This window comes from Amblyomma americanum, chromosome 4 (genome assembly GCF_052857255.1).
Source record: "Amblyomma americanum isolate KBUSLIRL-KWMA chromosome 4, ASM5285725v1, whole genome shotgun sequence".
NCBI lineage: Eukaryota > Metazoa > Arthropoda > Arachnida > Ixodida > Ixodidae > Amblyomma > Amblyomma americanum.
In genome coordinates this window covers 135,331,132-135,348,750 of record NC_135500.1, presented here as the reverse complement: position 1 = coordinate 135,348,750, position 17,619 = coordinate 135,331,132, and the positions used below count along the sequence as shown (strand labels likewise).

The 17,619-nt window shown below is 45.8% G+C and overlaps 1 protein-coding gene across 1 annotated transcript in view; it reads left to right on the top strand.

Annotated features, from left to right (window-relative positions):
* The first annotated feature begins 2,912 nt into the window (after positions 1 to 2,912).
* LOC144128378 (ubiquitin-like modifier-activating enzyme 1) overlaps positions 2,913 to 17,619 on the top strand; it is a 60,077-nt gene continuing 45,370 nt past the window's right edge. The window contains exons 1-6 of the mRNA XM_077661741.1: positions 2,913 to 3,220; positions 6,182 to 6,255; positions 9,537 to 9,705; positions 11,682 to 11,816; positions 15,060 to 15,166; positions 15,660 to 15,750. Of these exons, the coding sequence (XP_077517867.1) occupies positions 3,122 to 3,220; positions 6,182 to 6,255; positions 9,537 to 9,705; positions 11,682 to 11,816; positions 15,060 to 15,166; positions 15,660 to 15,750 (675 nt within the window). The 5' untranslated portion in view covers positions 2,913 to 3,121. The remainder of the gene's footprint in view (positions 3,221 to 6,181; positions 6,256 to 9,536; positions 9,706 to 11,681; positions 11,817 to 15,059; positions 15,167 to 15,659; positions 15,751 to 17,619) is intronic.

Genomic DNA, 17,619 nt, shown 5'->3' with positions numbered 1-17,619 from the left:
GTTACTATGTTCTTCACTGAAAATGGCCAGTGAGGTAAAACACGACGGGAAGCATTGATCACAATGGCGACAAAACGAAGTTCGGTGAATAATAGCGCAGTAAACTTATTGAAATATTCCTTCCTGACCATAAACCGCTGCGGGGGCCACGTGTTGACTTTTTCAGAAAAAAAAAACATTTGTTAACAGGGAAAAAACTCACAAGATGGTTACGAGTCTGCAGCGCGAATGTTTAAGCGTAAGCTTTGATTATGAAAGCGAAAAATTCTCCAGAAACATGTCGTGCCACTATTGGGGCCACAGCGTACTGGTACACTGCAAAGTCCGCCGTCGGGCAATCCCGGCAGGCGCGCTCAGCAAAAAAATAAATGCGCACATGTAGCCTGTTGTAACAGGCTGTTGTAGCAGCTAAACGCTGCAGTAACACCTGCAATCATTCCATTTTATCTGCGTGTCTCTCAAACTTGGCGGATGTGCGGTTGTTGGGTAGCCGTCACTGTGCGCTCTTAATAGAATGCAATTTGGTACAGTCTCATTTTATAGCTATTTTGCATCAAACCCAACGCTGTCACGACAGTTTTGAAAATAGTCATATTAACAGGCTAAAGCAGTCTCAGTAATTCAAAAAAGCGACCCATTCTTGATATATCGGTCGGGAATGTTTTGCCTGCACTACCTCTATCATCACCGCTGCTTTTACCACTCAAAACAAAAAACCTAACCGCGTTGTCTGGGTACCACACGCTGACAAAAGAGATGAAGGTTCATCGTCCAATCTTGACTTCTCGCTCAACGTTGCAAAAGGACCAGTATTTAGAAAGTTCAAAAGTTATTGACAGAGAATCGGGACCAGTGTCCCGGATGCGAGACAAGCCAACAACTGGCCAACGGTAGACCACGAAGTCTGAAGAATCACTTAAGAAATTGGCAAAAGCTCAGGAGGTTTGATGCATCGAACTGCGTAAAGAAATTGCCCGTTTAGGGTTTTTCATTTGTTGCTTTTCCTCTTTGCAGCATTCCATTGCCTTAAAGTTGCGTCAATTAATTTTGCTGTGAGCAGTGTCACAGCACAAGTCGAACGTTTGTATAGCGCAGATTACACTCCAGACCTGGTGCGTAGCGTTTCGGAAACTCGGTTTCAGAAGGTCAAGGCCAAAGGCAAGAAGGGCGACAGGCAAGAGGTAACAAGGAGGACGCCGTTGGCTGCTATTCCGTACCTTCCTGAGCTTTCACACAACTTAAATAAGGTAGCGAAGCGTAGCGGCGATAAACTTGTCTTTACAGGCCCTTGCAAACTTGTTAAGGCCTGTACATTGCTGGCCAAACCAAAGAATAAGGCATGTGCAAAAAGACTCGTCGATTCTTTCACGGAATATACCACGGGTGTTATCTATGTGATACCTTTGATGAAAGGTTGTGTGTACATCGGCAAAATCGGCAGGTGTCTAAATTAAAGGTTACTAGAACACCGCCGCCTTGTAAGAAACAAGACCGGTGGCCATCTGGATCACCACTGCAAGACGTGCAATAAGTGTGAGCCACTGCACACACGTACGCGAATCAAAGCATGTGCTCAGACAGGAATGGAAAAAAAAGATCACTGAAGCGCTGCTGATTGCCAAAGCCGGGTACCAGTGTGTAAACCCTTTCAGTTTTACTGACTGACAAGGAATATGGTTTCCTAGAACGATGCTAATTTTGACACAACTTTTGCGTTTATGTGATGATTTTGCATAGGCGTTATTCCTTTTTGCTCGTTCTGGTTGAAACTCTCCTGTGTTCGTTGTTTCAATTTAAAAGAACTTGGAGACGGGCTAGATGATTTCCAGATTCATACGGCATTTTGAGCGCTAGCAAAACACGTACACGAAAGAAAATGTAGGACACGGGTTGTTTTAACTGTGCAGTTCTGACTCAGCTTTCGCTCCGTTCTGCTATCCCTGTAAGAAATGTTTTTGCTTGTGTTATTTTTACCTCTGGTTTTATGGTACATTTGACTTTACGCTTTGTTTTTGACACTGCTCTCGATTGCGCTTTTAATTTTTCCCGTTTTCAGTTTTCTGTTTTCTACTGGTCTTAGTTACGACTCACCGGTCCTGCTATGTGTTGAATTCTTCCTGTGCATGCATGTGCCAAACGTTAGATAAGGCTATTGAGGGATGGTGTCTTTATATGAAGATTTCTTCGCTTCGGTTGCTTTTTCTAGTGTTACGTGGGTCCTGGCTGGCATTTAAACAGCGGCTCGTTTCTCTCAATAAATTGTAGGTATAGTTCGGCGCCTGTCCTGTCAGCCTCTGTGTTCGTCCTCTATTTTCGCGCTGCTTCCCCTAGTCTAGATAAGACAGCGAGAATGCGGGCTTCAAGGTACAGCGCATTTAGCAAGTTGGAAGTCCAGAGGTGTATCATCCTGCACACCATAAGGGTAAATAAACATCCACTAACGAAAAAAGAGAGCACCCAGGAAGAACAAAGTCAGATGCCAATATCTCAAAGTCTGAAATCGTTAGCTGAAAAGATACGTTAGCCCTGTGGCAAAACTTGGAAGAAACTAAACTTAGCAAACCCTCTCATCTTGACTGGCGGTCTAGACGAAATAAACGATAATTTTTTTTAATGATAACGCTTGTTTGCTGAAAACTACGTTTCTTGTTTAAGTATGACAACCGGATTAGATTTACAAGATACCCCTTCGACTTTTTCATCAGGTAGCATTTTTTTTTGCAACTGATTTTGCAGTGGTGTGCTTGCGTTCGCGAGCACTGTCTGTCAACGCCATTTCACTTGAAAATTTGCTACCTCCCGTCTTGCAAATTTCAGCAGTTTTAGTCGTTTCGTGAAATGCATGCTTCAATTACCCGCTGAGGCGTTGCGAGATCGTGTGGTGCGCTCAGGGCGCGTGCACAGCCCAAGAAGACGCAGAAGCAGCAGGGGCGCACTGCGAGGACACCGCGATCGCTCCGTCGAAGCCGCGACTCCGGGGCTCCTGCCGCCGCCGGCGCGCCGCCTTCGGTGCTTAGGGCAGCCGCCGTCAGACACTGCTAAAGGGAGCCCCAGCGCGGACACGCGAATTCCAACGCAGGCGGGTTGGTAGAAGCGGGGGCCCGAGGCACCCAGCACGAGGATGGCTTCTTCGTCGAACGAATCCACTGAAAAGGAGGAGGACCCGAGCCCTCCGGCCAAGAGAGCCCGCACCGGTGATGCAGGCTCCGAGAACACGGATGTGAGTATCACTACTGATGCGACTTCTTTGCACCAGCGAAGGAACACCGAGTACTCAAAAACGGGCCGTGATCTGGTTGTTAAAGTTCTATTATACGCCTACCGGCATAATAAGTAATGGACATATGGCTGCACCTCAGCCATGCTGATCTTATTCCTGGACTCAGCGTTCTAGTGTTATGAGTCAGCAATAGCAGCAAACACGCATGGAAGCGGCTCTATCCCATGCAGCCGACAGAATCGCCCGAAAAAAAGAGAAATCCCGGCTGGGTAGTCTTACTGGCTCGTTGCAACCACGTGACGTGCACAGCCCCCCTTAAGAAGGAATTTTTGTTTTTGTTTGTATAAATAGAAAAAGGAATCAGGACAAATTATTTCTGTCGCCTTTTAGTGTCTCGCATTAGGGTAGCACTGTGAGATTCTAGGTTAAATTTCATTGCCGGCTGCCGACAGCTTTTTGTGCAGGGTATTCGGAAAGGTGCGTTGTAGAGACCAAAGGACAATAAGATCTCGAATTATATAGCCTGGACTTGGATAGGGAACGGAAGAAACTGGTGAAGCGGAATCCCATTAACGATTCAGCGGTTAGGGGGAAAGAAGAATTCTGGATATCGTTGCAGTACGGATATTCGAATTTAACTGAGGACAACGACCTTTTCAAGCAATTAACAATATTCTCACAGCTATGATTACGGAACGTGCCATAGAAGTAGGCGGTAGGCTGGTTCGACAGGATACCGGCAGGCTATCTTACGAGACGAAAGATCTGATTAAGAAACGCCAAAGCATAAAGGCGCCTAACACCACAGGCAGAATAGAACTGGCAGAGCAATCTAAGTTAATCTACAAGCGCAAGGTAGGCGACATAAGGAAGTCTAATAAGAGAGAATCGAGCATGCTCTAAAGAACGGAGGTAGACTTAAAGCTGTGAAGAGGAAACTAAGCATAGGATAAAACAAGATGTACTCGTTAAGAGACACAGGGCAATGTCCTTAGCAATATGATCAGATAGTTAAAATAGTTGAAGAGTTCTAAACGAATCTATACAATAGTCAATGTAATCAAGAGATTAATGAGACGCAATAGTGGACAGCACTATAACATCCAGCTATTGGCGATAAAGTAAAGTAAGCTTTAGGAGCAATGCAAAGGGGGGAAGCAGCTGGTGAGGATTAGGTATCCGCAGATCTGTTGAAGGACGGAGGGGAGGTTTTGCTTGAAAACTAGCCATCCTGTATACGCAGTGCCTTATGACCTCGAGCGTACCAGAAGCTGGAAATAACGCTAACATAATCTTAATCCACAAGAAAGGAGACGTCAAGGACTTGAAAAACTAGAGCTGTCAGCTTACTGTTCGTCGGCTATAAGGTATATATACAAGGTAATCTATAATAGAGTCCGGACAACCTCACACTTCAATGAACCAAATGATCAGGCAGGCTTCTGTGAGTAGACTCGACAGTAGACTATATCGCACTATAAATCTGGTTATAGAGAAATGTGCAGAGTATAATCAACCCCTATTTATAGGCTTTATATATTACGAGAAGGCGTTTCAATTATGCAGGCATTGCGGTATCACCGTGTATTAGAGCCTTATGAAAAAAAAATACTGTAAGATATATATAGCGCATAGGTACCTACCATAGTCATCCATAAAGTCAGCAATGTGATTACAATAAGAAAAGGTGTCAGGCAGGGAGATACGATCTCGCCAATACCATTCACCGTCTGTTTACAGTAGGTATTCAGGGGCCTGGATTGTGAACGGTTGGAAATAAGAGTTAATGGAAAATACCTTCATAATCTGCGATTCACCGATGACATTACCTTGCTAAGCCACTCAGAAGGTAAACTGCAAAACATGATTAATGAATTAGACAGGCAGAGCAGAAAGCTGGATCTGAAATTAAAATGCAGGAAACCAAAGTAATGTTTATTAGACACAGAACAGCAGTTCACAATTGGCAGCGAGATGCTGCAAGTTGAAAGAGAATGCGTCTAATTAGGTCAAGCAGTGACCGCTGATCAGGATCACGAGAGTGAAATAACTAGAAGAAAAAGATTGAGGTGGAGCACATTTGGAAGGTTCCCTCAAATCATGAATGGCAGTTTACCCGTACCCCTTAAGATAAAAATATAACAGCTGTATCTTACCGGTACTCACCTATGGCGCAGAAACGTGGAAGGTAAACGAAATGGTTCAGCTTCAAAATTTTTGCTCCAGAAAGCTGGACATGGTCGCCGTATACGACATGAGCTACGCAGAGTCGTGTTGCAATATTAGAGCGGCAAAAAAGTGAGTTGGATCAAGGGAAGCCGAAAGAGCACGTGGATATTCGTTTCAGCGTGGGCGATTCACATTTCGGATGTGCAGGGTGTGATTACCAGTGCTGGCTGATACTGGCCGAATTTCTAATGGGTATACAAGCTTTCTTCCGGCCTGTTGATCGGCTTCTTTGGGGTGATATCCTTGGGAAAAGTTGGCCTTCGACCCTGCTTCGAGCATGACAAACTACTTTAGACATGTAGCCAATTGGCCCAGTTGCGCTTACACTGTTATTGTCCATTCATCACGATCGTTTCAGCACCGAAATGTCTGACTGGAAAACTCCCAAACTTATAGCCTTGCCTTCGGGCGAAGTATTTAGCACAGTTAAAACCACCCCATCAAGCTCGTGGCACAGGCTCAGGGGTATTGAGCAATACACGCCTCAGGTCCACTCAGGCAGCATTGCCAAGACAGCAGTTGTCCGCTGAAGTTTTCGCTTAAAACAAGACGGCAACGTTAACAGAGCTAGACGCCGATCTCGGTGGTTGTGCCTGGTGAATCTGTACAATACATGTTCCCCCGCGAGTTAACTGCACAGCGAAGAGACATGAGTGGTTTTCAATACGCTCCGTCGTTCGTGCGCCAGGATGACACAATATCAGATTGACCTTGTGTCCCATTTGTGCGCAGGGACCAAAGATCCAGACTGGATCTTTAACGCGTGGCCAGCCGGAGATCGACGAGAGCCTTTACTCCAGGCAGCTGTAAGTTATTTGAAGCTGCTGAAGTGCTCTCATCAGATTTTTGTTGCGGCGTTCTTGGCTACTTTCGACAATGACTCAGTGGAAGAAACCAAGTTTTTAAAACTTGGCACTGCATCTCAGAATTCTTGTAAAGCGACTTTATTAATTATTTAGACAGTAGATAATTTGAGTGAAAGTAGAGCGGATTACACGCCTCAGGCGGTCACCGGACCCGAGATTTCAGCACGTTTTATGGGGTGTTTTTACCAATTGAGCTCGGGCGGCGACTGTCCTGTCCTCTGTATTTAGCGCGCTTTATATGCATATATACAACCTTGCCATGATTGTGTTCACCGGTGTCAACGCAGTCGTTTAAGGAGCCATGCAATTTTTCAGAAGCCATCTTATTCCTCGCTAATGACATCAAGACTGCCGAAATCTGGCCGCTCTAATGACCTCACAGGAAGGGAGGAAAGAGGGTTAGACAAAGTAATACACTAGGGGACTTGAGAAATGCTTACGTGGCAGCTAGTTTCTCGTCTACAGCTCTCGAAAAGCTCCAAACGGAGGACAAAACGACTGGACATGCAAACAGAAGAGCAGACGAGCTCATTGTCTGCTCGTTTCTTTTGCTGCGTGCAATTGTTCAGTCCTCCAACACAGCACTTTTCGTACTTGACATAATCGAATATAGCGAAGCAGACAACAGTCCGCGACCAAGAGAAGAAGACCAGAGTTTTCTTAATTATATCAGGAAAGTTATTTACGTGGTTCAATGTTCCTCCTCTATTCTGAGCGCGAAACCTGAGCTGCGCTATGTTTGTCAGCGGCCACTGATCAAGGGAGCGCATGTTATATACAGCACGTTGCGCGATCAGTTTGGACTGCCAATCACCACTGAACAGCCGTAAGAAAACTGGATGCCTGTAATCGTGGTAAAACGGCCCCGGAAAAGACAGAGATTGTGCTCGCGGACATGCCAGACAATCAATTGGACGAGTTAACTAAGCCTCGCCTCCCCGTTCACGATGTACAGGAGGGTGCCGACTGCACAAGAAACAAACCGCGTGCTGCACTTCCGTGGCCATGAAACACGCCATCGAGGTTAGACCGTGGCGGGCTGTGCAGTTCCTGAAAGTCTGAGAATCGTGGATGCACGTTTAACGTATGAGTTTAGCCTGCAGAATTTTAATCGGTGTATTGAACGCGACTAAAAAAAATATGGGACTCCCGATATGATGCATAGGATACTGTAGAGCGATAGTTGTGGCAACTGCTTTTTGAAACAAAGCGAACGAGACGGTACAAGGACAGAAGAAACTGGCACGGACACAGCACCGTGTCAGTTTCTTCAGTCCTTATACCGCTTCGTGCGTTTTGTTTGACGAATTCATGTACCAACTCGCCAGCGTGTCGATTCTTTATTCCGGTGAAGTGCTTTCACGGCCCGCTTTTCTGCTAAGGGCTCGTGTCATACGTATACCCTCACCGTAATGTTGGCCACCAACTGCTTCGTTTCAGTCCCGGGATTTTAACGCGGAGGTGAATGTTACGAAAGAACGAAAGGCGCGTATAGTAACGCATGAAGCTCAAACAAGGCACTCGGGTACTAGCTCTTCTAGTATGTGGAGGTTACCAGGAAAGGAAAAGGTGACATTACTGTGACGCGATGTCACCCGCCTCTTCTGACCCACTTGTTCGTGAGCGTGAGCGACCACTAGATGCATTGCGTTCGCCTCTTCTCGCTGCTGCATCGGGGTCCGGTCCCCGCCTCCTCTCCGTAAACCCATGCAGGGTTGCCGTTTGGCACACTTCAATAGGAGCCAGAACTCTAGCTGAAAGTAGCCAAAGTAGGCATTTGGTTCAATCTTAGCGCCGGATTTGTAGCCAAATCGAACAGAAGCGATATTATGAATGCAGCTGCCATTAAAGAACAATAAATAGTACCATTTTTTAATCAAGGCAAGAAACAATAAAAAACAAAAAATGTTGGTCCTTTTCGTTGATATTCAAGCCACAGGTACACTGCGAATAAATAAATGGTTAATTGAAAGTCTGTGCACGTCGATGCTGATACTGCGAGAGTAATTTTGCCATATTCTAGCCAACAACCCAGCAGGATGTTAAAGTGGTTCTGCCTTGAAGCCGTAGACATAACTTAATTCGTCGAATAGCCATTAGGCTGTCCAGCTTCATTTTATTGTACATCTGTTTTCTGACAAATTAACACAGGAGAACCCGCGCACGGCATCAGCGTCAGAAACTGGAAATGACAAAACTTTCAATGTGCCTTGCGCCAGGTGTGCAAAGCACATACGATCCAGCTGCGTACCTTAAACTGAAACATATGCGACCAAGGTCACGTACGCCAATTGTTTGCAGTTGCCGTATTTATGACTACAGTTCGGTACGTCTAAAAGAATGCAGCGCCAGCTTCAGTATGCCTTGACTGCTCTTCGCGCTTTCTATCATCAGGATTAATGGCATGCAGCCTCCGAAGTGCAGACTACGCATTTGCAATCCGCTGCAGCAGTTGTATCGCCATTTGCCTCAAGAACAAGTAAGAGCGCCCTCTCAGAGAACTTTGATGAGCCTTTGTGCATTCCTCGAACACACGGGCTTGACGTCCCGTCTGTTCTCAGTCAGGTAGTTACACGCAGTAACCGAACGCTCCGCGAGTTCTACCTTGAACGATTAATAACTGGAAACCCCACTCCAGTTGTAGCCAACACAGTGCTGTGCGCATGTGTTTTAATTCCTCCAACATGAACTAATCACGCGCACAACCTGGACACATTTCTTATTGTGTAAATAGTTTGTACATATTACTTCTCCCCCTGTCCTCTATTCCTGTCCCCTCACCTCTTTCATTTCATTTCTCCATTCTGCCTGCTGTCCTTTATTTCCGCTGCCCCAGCTCAGGTGCTTCAGTATCGATGGCAGATGACGGGGCTAGCAAAAATATTTTCCTTCCTTTTTACTATTATTTTTTTAATAAAACCACTGCCACCACCACCTCTCAAAACCTCTTTATTGTCATGTCGCGCTGCGCGCATGCGGGCTCTAGAGGTACCCTAACCGCGCGTAATGGTGCCACGATGTGAATCCCCCCCCCCCCGGCTGGTGTGGTGCGATTAAAAAAATTGCCGAGTAAATGCGCCACAGTGGATAATCAAAGAATTCAGAAAGTAGGTGGGGCGCCAACCTAAAATTTTCACCGGCACACATGGTCGTAAAGTAGCCAGTTTGGCAAAAACTATTCACCAAAGGCAGCCCTGCACCCATGGTGCCTTTTTCCGCAGCTACGTTCTCGGCCGTGACGCCATGGTCCGGATGGCTCAGTCCGACGTGCTCGTCTGTGGCATGGGGGGACTGGGAGTCGAGATCGCCAAGAACATCATTCTGGGCGGCGTCAAGTCCGTCACCCTCTACGACCAGGCCTCGTGCACTCTGGACGACCTCTCTTCTCAGGTGCAGCCTTTTTCTCATTGTTGTCCGCCTGAACACTTCATGCAGATGTTTACAGCACAGTGATATACAAGAGGTTACGATGTACAAAAGCAGCCGACGAAAACTATTAGAAAAGGAAACCAAAGCGCTTTATCTGTGTCGTTCTTTCGTCCCTTTCTACGTAACCATGGCAGCGCGATAAGTACATTGAGCAAAAAAAAAAAAAAAGAACCAGGTCCATTTGCGGGTTTATCTATCATTTCAACTCGCAATAATATTACGCATAACGCTTGAGAGACTTACGTGCTTTGAAGGCGAAACGTTAATATTTAATGTATATTTTTTCCTTCCTTTCTAATGATGCACCCCTACCCACTAGCATACAGTGGTAAGGCAACTCATATACTAGATTCACATTTATTCGTCAAGAAGTGGAGTGGTTTTGTGGCCCCTGGGTTGCGTGCTCGCCTCCCTCGCAATATGAAGCATCTTGGCTCAACTGCTGCACTTTCGGAATGAATTATTTCTTTTGCGGATGACGTCATGGGGAGGGGGGGGTTGTCGACCACTTTTCCTGGACGCCGACGACGACGCCGGATTTCATTGCTAACAAAAATGAAAATGAAAGTTGGCTTTGAGGAAAGGAAATGACGCAGCATCTGCTTCACTTATCTCGGTGGACGCCTGAACCGCGCCGTAAGGGAAGGGACAAAGGTGGGAGTGAAAGAAGAAAGGAAGAGAGAGGTGCCGTAGTGGAGGGCTCCGGAATAATTTCGACCACCTGGGGATCTTTAACGTGCACTGACATCGCACAGCACACGGGCGCCTTTTTGCGTTTCGCCTGTGCACGTTAAAGATCCCCAGGTGGTCGAAATTATTCCGGAGCCCTCCCACTACGGCACGTCTTTCTTCCTTTCTTCTTTCACTCCCTCCTTTATTCCTTCCCTTACGGCGCGGTTCACGTGTCCTACGATACATGAGACAGATACTGCGCCATTTACTTTCCCCCAAAACCAATTATTATTATTATTATTATTATTATTATTATTATTATTATTATTATTATTATTATTATTATTATTATTATTATTATTATTATTATTATTATTATTATTATTATTATTATTATTATTATTATTATTTCGCCTCCATCGAAACGTGGCCGCCGCGGTTGGCTTGGAACCCAGGGTACTCCATCTCAGTAGGCAAGCGCACTAACCACTGAGACACCGCGGTGGGTTTGCTAACAGGCCATACAGTGTTTTCACCTTAAAAAAAAAACGCTCTACGAAGCATCAGTGCACATCGATGAGTAAATAAAAAAAAATTCGCAGAAAAAACGGGTGAGAGCAAATGCGTATGAAAGAGCCCTCTTGAACACAAACCAGGAAAGAAAGGACGCTAAAGAGAAATTACTGCAAGTTATGGCTGTGACACAAAGACGGCTTCGCCAAAATTGTTTTGATTCTTCTGCATGCCATTTCTCGAATTAGTGATCCTTTAAGCTGGTCTGTTCAATTCAGTGAAGTATCCAGTTTAAATGCATTAGAAAAGCTTGCGTTCTTAGATTATGGGCCGCGCTATTCGCTATATAGATGCTGAACTTATGAAACCAACCATGCATATTGAATTACGCATCATGGACATGCGGTATTTCTTTTCGCTGACGTGTACTAGCAGTTGCTTTTTATTTAACGATTTTAATCAAGGGTGGAGTGCCATGATCCGGTACTTTCGCTACACTATATTGTGGTGAGCGCGAGCCAAGCATAAGCCTTTTGCTTGTCTAAAACATTCAAACTTATTCCTTGTCGAAACGTCTGCTTCCTGATACGATTAAATTAAGGCAGACAACGTAGTGCACCCAGATGATGACAAAGTTGCGCGTTAATACCGACTCCTTTGCCTTGAGTTCTCCGGCAGCATCGCGCACTTGGACCCTCATCGGTGGGAAATGCCATCGTGTTCATGTTGCTCAATTTATTATTCTTTTTCAGTACTACCTGGACGAAGAATCCGTGGGCGACAACAGAGCAGAGGCTTCAGTGGCGCCCCTGGCGGAGCTCAACGAATACGTGAGAGTGTCGGCGTACACGGAGCCGCTGACGGAGGAATTCGTCAAGCAGTTCAGTGTGAGCGAATATCCTTTTTTCACTCACACCTGAAAGAGCTCCTTCAGCACGAATACGCCTCAGATAATTGAACTTTAGCAGTCAGATCAATATCAAGACCTGACGCTGCGTGTGGGCTTCGCCCTTTGGCGCTGGAGCTCACATTTTCAGCGTGGAACACGGGAGAGTTTTGTAACCTCCGCCTCAAGGCACTGGACCATGGACTGCGCCTTCGTCTCCCACGTAACTTAGCACGTCGCGACGCAACATTGTTATGCCGTTTATGGATCGGCGTTGCTTTTACCAACCACTATGCTTTCCGGATGGGGATGGCCGACAGTCCTGCCTGTGAAAGCTGCGGTTGTGAGGAGGCCATCGCTCATCTTCTCTGTGAGTGCCCTGCATTTGCGAGTGCAAGACGTGCACTGTGTTGTGCCCTGGACCGCCTCGATCCTCGCCCATTAACAGAGCAAAAGATACTCGGTCCGTGGCGACAGCAGTCGACTGCCCTCAAGGCATACAAGGCACTCTTTGCCTACTTGAGAGCGACTGGATTGAGTGACAGATTGTGACAGCGTTGTGCGTGTGTGTGTGTGTTATGCCATTTTCCCGTTCTCTCTTCCTCCTTTTAGTCCCCTAATTCCTCTTCCCCAGTGCAGGGTAGCCAACCGGAACCCCTTTCTGGTTAACATCCCTACCTTCTCCTCTTTATCTATCTATCTGTCTAGCAATCGGATCTTTGCTTTTAGGGTTTGAAGATAATATCCCATCAACTGTATATACCGGGCGCACCACCTGGTACAAGCAGACACCGCCTGACCGCTGCCCCCTTGGTAAAACATCCCCAAGTAGGCGATTACACTCAGACGCATTTTCGTAAGAAAATAACCCCACAGAAACGCATCAGAAAACAACATCTTGCGCCGGAAGAAAAAAGAGAAAAACACGGCATTTTGCACAGATAGCTTAGAAACAACACTCCATGTCCGAAGGGTCGTTATTGAACACGAAAACTGGAATAAAATATTACGACTGTACCGCAGAGCGCGTCAATTTTTACATCCAAATGCTACCCACCGAGAGTGAAAATGGTAAAATTTTTGCACGAGGACACTAAAAACAGTACGACATATCGTTTCTCGCTAAGCGTATACAGAAAGCGCTACACTTCAGAGGCGCAGTGCAGCCATTAATAGGAGGCATCATATACAACATAACAGCAGCAACAATATCAAGGCAAATAGTAAGATTAGGTTGGATTCCGAGCCACGTCGGCGTAAGCAGTAATAAAGAGCTGATGCGCTACATGAGGTTCACAAAGCGAAGCTACATATATACCGAAAGTAAATATTCCGTCCATGAATGAGGCAGGTAGAGAGTAAACTGAGAAGTAAATGGCTCACGATGTTGGATAATGAGATACCAAACTTACCTTCTATAGAGCCGATTTCTCTGTTAGATTTACCGATTGGCCTTGCACAGCCGCCCATTGCGGGCGAATGGAAGTATGCAAACATCAAGACAGTTTTGTTTAAGGGGCTTTATGCATCCTACACATTGGACATACACGCATTACACACAAATTCATACTCGTGAAATAAAGAAATCGTCTGAGAGAAGTGGTCAGAATAAACGGTGGTTTATTTTACGCGTACAATTAAAAGCATTTCGTAGCATTTTATGAAGAGCACAGTCCTTTCCGTGCCAGATTGCATTTATTAAAACATATATATACAGATTTCTCTCTGCTCCTTAGATTCCTAAAAAATTAAGTGTTATGAACTGCCTCACTTCTTAAGTGCTTTCAGTCCCTGAGCACAAAAGCCACATTTTCTAACTATGTATTTAGCGCGTGGTAGCGTTGGTCCCTTATGCGTCATGAAATTGAAAACAATAAAACTATTGAGCTCTAGAAATTACCCGTTATCTGTCACACAGGCCGACGCAGTAGCATCAGGAACTGGTAAAAATAACGTTAAGTTTAGAATTCTGTACAGGTCGACCAACGAAAGCTATAGAGCAGCCAACTTGTACCGATGACCGGCACAGCGAACGACATATCGCTGATACAGCGGTGCTGTGCGAAGCGGGCGATCTTTATCTCTTGCCAACAATATCCTCGACCACATCATTTGTATTCTGAGTCTTTATATTTCCTCAAAACTCGTAAAGATTCTCTTGTCTCTTTACGCTCAATTTTAGGGCGAAAATTCTCTGGAAAAAGAAGCATTCTCCAGTAGGGGACATCACCGGCCCACATCATACATATAATATACCATACCATGAGCGCCGCCACCATAAACAGTTGAGACTGAAGCATATATCAGTGTTGTCCTCAAGAGCACGGCAGCCAGTCTGTGGAACGAAGTTCACGGGAAGTGTTTGCCCAACCAAATGCAGTAACAAGAAAAATCTCTGTTCGAATATCAGTTGCACATAAAACACCGCTCTTGGCCCGCCCCTGAGTTCCTTCCAATCGCTCGCTGTCCTTATAAGCCACGCACGACAGCAATGAGGGCGCTGCGTCCTTTATGGAATCACTGAAGCAAAACGCCTGTTATTGAGAAAGGTGGGGGGTGGGGAGTGCTGCCGAAGTGGAGAATTCTCGATAAATTTTGAACATTTGGTTTTCTCTAACATGCTCTGACATAGCATAGCACACTGGCCTTTCTGCATTTCACCTCAGTCGACATGCGGTCAACACGCCGCGGCGGCTCAGTGGTTAGGGCGGTCGGCTACTGATCCGGAGTTCCCGGATTCGAACCCAACCGCGGCGGCTGCGTTTTTATGGAGGAAAAACGCTAAGGCGCCCGTGTGCTGTGCGATGTCAGTGCACGTTAAAGATCCCCAGGTGGTCGAAATTATTCCGGAGCCTTCCACTACGGCACCTCTTTCTTCCTTTATTCTTTCACTCTCTCCTTTATCCCTTCCCTTACGGCGCGGTTCAGGTGTCTGCCGATATATGAGACAGATACTGCGCCATTTCCTTTCCCCAAAAACCAACTATTATTATTACATGCGGTCAACGCAGTAGGGATTCAATCCCACGACCTTGTTTTCACTAGCCGAACACCATATCAAGTGAGGCATTGTTGCGGATGGTGGAATGGTTGGGGAGGAAAACAGATTCCTGAGCGTGTCTTTGAAAAACACAGAAGACACACAGCTGGATCTCTATGGCTAGAGGAGTGTCCATCGGCCCACAAACTAACAGTCCACAGCGTGTGCTGAGCAACACACGGGGTCTGCTCCTTTTCCTTGCAGGTGCTGGTGCTGACGGAGACTCCGCTCGAATTCCAAGAGGACCTCGCGGAATTTGCCCACAACAACAACATTGCCGTCGTCGTGGCCGACACTCGAGGTCTTGCCGGGTGCGTCAGGCAGACTTCGTTCTACCGACATTTGGGGCAAATCGAACGCGGCCTTGACTGATTAATTGCCGTTTTCAAATATCATAGACGCTGCTTTGAGAAAATTTTAGTTTTCAAAAACTAGAAAAGAGCGCAAAATGAAAGGCTTGTGTCGTCCCTTGCAGTCGTTCTTACAATAACGCCGTGGTGACGTTATGTGTTTTTTCTTAATGAAAAAGAAAATCGGGTATTAAGCGCAGGAGAGTTTGCACAGCACTCCAACCTCCTAACACAAGCGCCCTTGTTTCCCGATAAAAAGATAAAAATAACAGTTTGACATGGAAAAATAAACTTACACGCATTATATCCGGCACCGTTACGTCGGACGTCACAGTTGCTCGCAACAAGAACCGAATGCAGTTGTCCTCAGTGATACCTTCAAGCGTCACTTTGTGGTGTGGGCTCTGCACACGATTGCGACTACCACGTGGTCATTACATTCCTTGCACTGCAGGCAGATATTCTGCGACTTCGGGGACAACTTCCGGGTGCTGGACACGAACGGAGAGCCGCCGCAGTCTGCCATGATCGCCTCCATCACCAAGGTCTGTTCCAGTCGACCACATCTCTTGCTGCGCAACTCTTATTCTCGCTCCTCTTCACTACGGAGGAATAGAAACATTTTTTTTTATTCTACGCGATAGCACAAGGATCTCGTTCTGATGAAATTCCGGCGTCGTTTTCCGTCGTCCTGCGTTAGTTTAGAAGTATATAATAATTGATTTTTGGGGAAAGGAAATGGCGCAGTATCTGTCTCATATATCTTTGGACACCTAAACCACGCCCTAAGGGAAGGGATAAATATATAATTATACTTGATTTTGGGGGGAAAGGAAATGGCGCAGTATCTGTCTCATATACCGTTGGACACCTGAACCGCGCCGTAAGGGAAGGGATAAATATATAATTATAATTGGTTTTGGGGGAAAGGAAATGGCGCAGTATCTGTCTCATATACCGTTGGACACCTGAACCGCGCCGTAAGGGAAGGGATAAAGGAGGGAGTGAAAGAAGAAAGGAAGAAAGAGGTGCCGTAGTGGAGGGCTCCGGAATAATTTCGACCACCTGGTGATCTTTAACGTGCACTGACATCGCATAGCACACGGGCGCCTTAGCGTTTTTCCTCCATAAAAACGCAGCCGCCGCGGTCGGCTTCGAACCCGGGAACTCCGGATCAGTAGCCGAGCGCTCTAACCACTGAGCCACCGCGGCGGGGCAGAGAAGTATTCTGGAATAAGTTTGAAACGAAGCTAACGAATTGGGAGAGGCTCCAAAGGAAGCCAAAATTGGCGAGGAGGTTTCTGTAATGGGGGCATTTCAGAATATAGAAATAATTCATTAAAAGAAATCAGCTGGCACTGGAGGTCGAACCGAGGCCCTCTGAGTTCCAGGCAGGCACGCAACATGTAGTCCACAAAGGGTCGTTGTATCAAGTGTGTTAGAGGGGCACATAGTGAATGCGTTGGGGTATGTATGACTTAATAACGTGTGTCCGGGATGTGTACTGGTGTTATAGGATTTAAAACCGAATGTTGTTATGCTTATTAGGCATCATAAATTGCGAGGAAAGAAAAGGCGCTTTTGTTTCATTGTACTGAAACGAATTGCGTGTATATGTATGAGTAAAAATGAGAGAAAATAAATAAATGAGAAAAGAGAGGAGAAGGCACTATCGTGTCCACTCATGAGGCGAAGCTTAAACGTGCTCCCAACTTTTTTCTTACTGATTTATTCAGCCTATAAAAAATCTTCTCTCCGAGTCTACGAAGAGAAATAGCTTATACCGCTCTGATCGAAATATACTGATGCTCAGATTGTACTAGTCTTATTGTCAGCCAACGTACGCTGCGTATAATATCATTCCCTAAATACAGAACGGCTCCGTAACAAGTAGCGTTGTAGCCATCTCCTTAAATTATGGTCATGTGAACAGTAAATGTTCGAAGCAAATCCAACACGCTCCAAGCACAGCATAGCCTAATACAACTGCAGTTAGCCAATATTAATTGCGCGATAATAGGGGAATGGCACTGCGGTTTTGAGCACTGTGATATAACGAAAGGCTTGTAAAATGCATAGATAATAAATCTTGATTTATTGTGCGCTGTTGAAGTAAGAAAACTTGCTGTTTCCGAGTGACAGAGGAAGCTAGTTGGAACTCCGCAAAGCTGACATACCACCTTGATTACGCATGCAGACATGGAGAGTTCCTTCAATACAAAATAACTGTACTTCTGGAGTAAGATTTGAACTTCGCTGAAGCATTTGGATAGTGCCGAATGTTGTGATGTATCGAATATTTCGCCGTGTAATAGAGTACGAGTCAAATATGGTGAAAACATCAATCGCTATCTATGTAATAAACATTCGCACATTTCCATTGGAAGCTCGAGGTCCAGCTTCTATCTTGAATA